This window comes from Vanacampus margaritifer, chromosome 2, assembly GCF_051991255.1.
Source record: "Vanacampus margaritifer isolate UIUO_Vmar chromosome 2, RoL_Vmar_1.0, whole genome shotgun sequence".
NCBI lineage: Eukaryota > Metazoa > Chordata > Actinopteri > Syngnathiformes > Syngnathidae > Vanacampus > Vanacampus margaritifer.
Window position 1 is genome coordinate 3,571,118 of NC_135433.1, and position 6,000 is coordinate 3,577,117.

The 6,000-nt window shown below is 39.1% G+C and overlaps 1 protein-coding gene across 2 annotated transcripts in view; it reads right to left on the bottom strand.

Annotated features, from left to right (window-relative positions):
- st6galnac5a (ST6 (alpha-N-acetyl-neuraminyl-2,3-beta-galactosyl-1,3)-N-acetylgalactosaminide alpha-2,6-sialyltransferase 5a) overlaps positions 1-5,660 on the bottom strand; it is a 46,275-nt gene extending 40,615 nt beyond the window's left edge. Inside the window, exons 1-2 of one of the 2 annotated variants that reach the window (XM_077555581.1) lie at positions 5,286-5,660; positions 2,529-2,741 (exon numbers count right to left, since the gene is read on the bottom strand). In XM_077555581.1, coding sequence (XP_077411707.1) covers positions 2,529-2,741; positions 5,286-5,306 — 234 coding nt within the window. In that variant the 5' untranslated portion in view covers positions 5,307-5,660. The remainder of the gene's footprint in view (positions 1-2,528; positions 2,742-5,285) is intronic. The other variant, XM_077555582.1, reaches the window with a different exon arrangement.
- Positions 5,661-6,000: the final 340 nt, after the last annotated feature.

The window sequence follows — 6,000 nt, forward strand, 5'->3', positions numbered from 1 at the left end:
AAATCGGCTGGCACCCACGGCATCCCTTTTCTGAAAACGTCTGGCAGTCAAAGAGTTAATGTGATGCGATTTTGCTACTTCTCATTGTAGGCAGGGGCTGATCTATTCTCGTGGCTTACAGGGCCCTTAGCCACCCCGGAATCTTGAAAACAAAATGGCTGTTTGTTTTTTAAATAGAGTATGCACACCCATCTTACCCCTAAATTGCGACATTAAAGTTCTAACCCAGAATCCGGCAAAGGTGCAACTGTGCGACACAGTACTTTCCCTCCTTCCAGCGTGTCAACAAGGTGTCAATCACATCCGATAACACCTCTCAAGCTCGTTCGCACCTCCATCTTCCCCACCTCCCTCTCTCGCCTCTGCGTGATTGCTGGATATCGGTCTGGCAGATTTCGGTGTCAGACAGAGGAAAGTACTTCCTGTGGGATTTAACGCTCCATATTCAGCCATTATGCCCTTTTTCCATTTGCGCGGATCCTTTGCCACGTCCCCACTTGTCCCTACCTTTTTTTCCCCCTAGTCTGCTTTTACCGAGTTATTTTCCTTTAATTTTCTTTGCCTTATCACAGCCGAGTGCTGCGGCGCAGTCAGCGCGGAATAAATTATACCTCCTTCTGACCTCAATCACATTTGTTGCATTAAAAGAAAAAAAGTGCTTGTGAAGAAAGATCATTTAGGGAAGATGCAAAAAATACAATATATATGGAAAATATGTCGCAGGTTGTTCGCCATTCGCATGCTTATGAGAAAAGACTTTTTTGCTTATTTTGGAGGGATTCAACAGAGTTTGCTGGTAAACACGCTAAAAACAACAACTTACGCACTCAAGTTTCTGTACAGTTGTAATGAATATAACTTAACACAAAAATCAGTCCAATTCTCTGATGTACAAAATCAGGTTGGACTTGGCCAAAATTCATGCTTGCTTTAGAATATTTACTAATAATTACATCTGCCAAACTGCTGCTTGTTGTGAAGGCAGTCGAGTCGCCTGCAGTCATACACTGCTTGTATCTCAAGTTTGCGCTCGCAAGTTAAGGCAAAAAAAAAAAATCCATCTGATCGACGACTCGTATTTCGAAAAACGGTGAAAGTCAGTCAATTATTTCTCAAGATACCACAGTATTTAAAAAAAAAAAAATCACGAATGTATCAATCAGTCAAAAACAAATTGAAATGGCTAATTTGAAAATACACTGAAAAAAGCATACAATATCTGTCAGTCATTAAATCTTTTTTTTTTTATATTAAAATTGTTTAAAATATTACTTTGTTCCTTCCAAGTAAACTTTCTAATTTATATTTATGGATAAATGTTTGTTTGTTTTTTACCTGAATGTCATGCAAGGCAATTTTTTAGATTACATGCAATTTTGCGCATGCGCATTATTTAATACTTCCGGCGAGAATTCTCTGACCCAGCCGACCGCCGGCATTACGGATTTGGATTTGATAATATTGGTAAGAAACATTAATAAACCCTTCCGTTTGATAACCTTACGTTTAGTTTACTCAATTATCCATGTACTGTAACTGCTCTTGACTGAACTTCAGCCCTCGGATTTGACGTGATGTTTTTATGCACTCAGTAGGCCACACCCCTTAAAGTGGTCAAGTCAAGTCAGAAATGTTTTTTTACAATAAAATGTTCTAAGCGCCCCCACTAGTCTACACAAGGCATTGTGATTGAATATTACAGTTGTAGAATACGCATTAAGCCGCAAATTCCACCTGTTTTTATCCATCTCAGGGCGGCCATTTTACCTTAAGTACTGCCACTTGTTGTCAACTTAAAATGGCATCACGGTGCCTAAGGGATCAGCTTGTGAACGTCACATGCCCAAACACAAAAAAAAACGGTTACCTTTGCCCCCAGCAAAATATAATAATATTACAATACTCCAGTCACAACCCGTCCACAAAACATGAAAACAACGACAACCAAGAGCGGGAGAAAGAATGGGAAGCCTGGCGGCTCACCTTTCAGCGCCCCGAGTTTCTTAGATAGGGGAAAAAACAAAACTCAAGCTCTGCAGGTTTAAAGGGGAGCACACTATGAACCTGGAAAAATGATCAAATTTTGTTTGTATATGCACTATTTTTTTCTCATTAAAATTACATAACATTGCTGACATTTCACTTCATTTCAGTAGGGAAAATGGATTTGATATGAGTAAATTAAGTTTGGAACAAATTAAACCCTCAAGTCAAGGTACCACTGTATTAATGTAGCCAGTCATTTAAAAAAATGAGCAAGTCGATTTTGATCATCCGCAGCCTGCATTTACGTGGCTTCTAAACACTGCCCTTCAGTCTCTCTGGATACCGCACGTCACTATCATTTAACAGCTCACATTGATTTTTTTGCTCCTGGCAAGAGTCAAGATGGCGGCGCGCGTGGTGTCGGGTTTCAATTAGAGTGTACGGGATGTAATTGTAGCCTCACTCGTAATGAGCAATGACGGCCGGGCGGAGAATTGTGATAAATGACTCTCTTAAGAAGCAAGCCGAGACGGATGGTTTACCTTGTGGTCCACGATGCTGCTGTAGCCCTGGAGGGCCGGGGGGTGAGGCCGGAAGGAGGCGCCGGTGGGCGCAGGCGGACGCTCTTGCTCTTGCTCTTGGCGCCGCGTTCGCGTGTCGTTGGCGTCCCGAGCGGCGCTGTAGAAGCTGCCGTTGTAGACCAGGAAGAGGCTGGCGCACAGGAGCAGCACGAGAAGCACGGCAACGCCATGGCGCTGGGGGGGGGGGGAAAAAACATCAGGAGGGTTTAGTAGGTTGTCGTCCAATAGGAAACATGTATTGTACTGCAACATTTTGTCAGCAGACTAGACGGGTCTGAATGTATTGCATCAAAAAAAGGGTTAAATATTGACGAAAATTAGTTGACCACAAACATCTAGTTGAGGAAAAATGCAGGTCCGATCAAAAGTCTCTTGATGACAAAAATCTATCATACCCGTTTAGGTCAATTATAATAATGCATCGGATTCTCATGTAATTGGTAAAAATGTCTCAGATTTGACTAAATTAAAAAAAAATTAAGGTTTGGATGACAAAAAATCAATTTAGCATACCTGGGCCTATTGATTAAAATGCTGGATTTATCCAATTTTACATGATCAAACAAAGTTTGACTGGCAACAAATAATTTATCATACCCATCCAGTTTATTTCAAAACTTTGTAGTCATCCAATCTTGCATGATCCAAAGCATAGGTGTCAAACTCCGGTTTTGAAGGGCCGCAGTCCTGCAGGTTTTGGATATTTCTGTTCTCCAACACAGCTGATATATGATCAGCTCATTAGCAAGCTCTGCATAAGCCTGATAACGATCCTGCTGATTGGAATCAGCTTGTGTTGGAAAAGGGAAACCTCCAAAACCTGCAGGACTGCAGCCCTCGAGGACTGGAGTTTGACACCTATTATCCAGAGAATTGTATCATACCCATTTAGTTGATGAAAAATGCAGATCTGATCAAGTCTTTTAATGACACAAATCTATTTTTCATACCCATCTAGGCCATCATACCCATGTAATTGATAAAAATGTCTCAAATTTTACTCAATTAAAGCATCTATCATACGGGCATGTTGATTAAAATCCTGGATTTGCAAAGTTTGATTGACAACAAATAATTTATCATACCCATCCAGTTCATTTCAAAGCTTTGTGGTCATCCAATATTGCATGATCCAAAGAACTGTATCATACCCATCTACTGTAATTGATGAAAAAAGCAGATCTGATCAAGTCTCTTGATGACACAAATCTATTTATCATACCCATCTAGTGCATTTAAAAGTTTGGGGTCATCAAATATTGCATAATGAATAAACTTATTGGCAAAATTGTATCATACTCATGTAGTTGTTAAAAATGTCTCAGATTTTACTAAATATAAAATAGGTTTGGATGACAAAAGATCAATTTATCATACCCGATGGGCTTGTTGATTAAAATGCTGAATTTATCAATTTCTACACGATCAAACAAAGTTTGATTGACAACAAATAATTGATCACACTTGTCCAGTTGATAAAAATCAAATTGTCATCCCAATCTAGTGGAACGATTTTGGTTTTATCAAATTACATGACAAAAAAAGTGTTGAGGACAAAATTAATTTATCATATTTATCTCATTAATTAAAACACGAGATTCATCTGATTCTACATGATGACAAAAAAACATCGTATTCAACATACCCGTCCATTTGATTAAAAGAAAAAATCTATCATGCCCATCCAGTTGACACCAACAAACATGATCAAATTCATTATACCCAATTAGTTGATTAAAAACTGGATTCATCCAGTTTTATGTAAGCGCAAAACATCTTAATGACAAAAATGATTGTATCATACCCATCTAATTGATGAAACCACTGAGCTTGTCAAATTGATCAAAAATCATTGTAACATAAATAAATGTATCAAACCGATTTGATAGAAACTTGATTTAAAAAAATCAATAAATAAATAATCAATTTAGCACACCCATCTAGTTCATTTTCATTATCAAAAGCATGTTAAAAATATTGTATCACAACCATCTAGTTGAGAAAACTGTTGACTTTTTAAATTCAACATGATCAAAATTTGTCTTAATGACAAAAATCAATTCATCAAACCTTTCATGTTCCAATTTTACATGATTAAAAAAAAATTTCTTCATGACAATCATACCCATCTACTTGATTAAAAATTGCCTACCAAATTCTATATGATCTTTAGCAAAAAAAAAAAAAAAAAAAGCAGGAGTAGTAGGTGTATTTATCTTAGTTCATACACTCCAACAGTTAACTGCCTTTGGAATTCCGTTGCTAACCGAAACAGCAGCACGTAAAAGTCCCTCAAGATCCTTGGGGAAACCTCTTCATCGTATGACGCGATCATGCTCAAGGTGCATTCAGGAACATATCTGAAGGTAAGAATCTGTAAACTTAAAAGTTATTTTGCTGGTTTAAAGTGTTAACAAAATGAAGCAGCTGATCAAATCTTTGTCTACTTTATTATTTTGGCGCGCAATGAAACCTCTCTTCTCGCGCGTAAAATAACAAAAACCAAAACACTTAGTGGGGGGAATAATCAAAGCTTAGTTGCGGGGCACATCTGTTGGCTGCATTGTTGCGAACGTAATCTTTTGATCCGACAGTCAGTGAGCACAGCGAGCTTATGCTGATTTTTGGAGCGCATTTCGCTCGACACAGACGAGATTGGAGCGAGCACGACATGCCTTTAAAAATGCATTGAAATGAAAAAAGATCATGAAAAACAACCTTTACCAGCGGTGTCTTCATCTTGCGGCGCTCTCGGGAGTCAAGCGGGCTCCGTGCGCCCGCAACCGGCGCCTCTCATACTCCGCACGTGTCCGGGGTCCAGCTCTGCCCGGGCCGGTGTGGAGGAGCGCTCCGGTTCGGCTCGGGCTCCTCCACGGAGTCCAGGCGACAGATGTGCACAGTCGGACCTCCGCCGGGTCCTAAAGCCTGCCGACGTTTCCAGGCTACGCCAGGGATGGGCAACTTAAATGCGGGGGCAAAAAAAATTCAGCAGCGCTACTGGGGGTGTCACGAGACCAGGCACTGCCTTACCAGATGTATGACAAAAAAACAAAATCATATTTTAGATATGGACCAATATTTGCAAATTACATATTTGTAATGTATTTTATTTCCATAATACATTTTCTCGATGCATGTATGAAAGATGCACTATGATATCCTAACCCAACAACAAAGGATTTTAACAATAATAATTAAAAATTTAAAAAATTGTGCATTTTTTTCCCCCTCCACAAATAAACTCACTGAAATGTTTTTATTATTTTTGCGGTACTATACAGTATTTGTCCTGCATATAATTCCAAATCCCCCCAAAATTATTAGGCCGACAGTAGGCACGCGTCTCATACTACAACATGAATAGTCCGCCTACTCATGTTGTACTAGTAGACAGATTTTCTTTTTTCCCAATATTTTGTAATACAGTAATTTT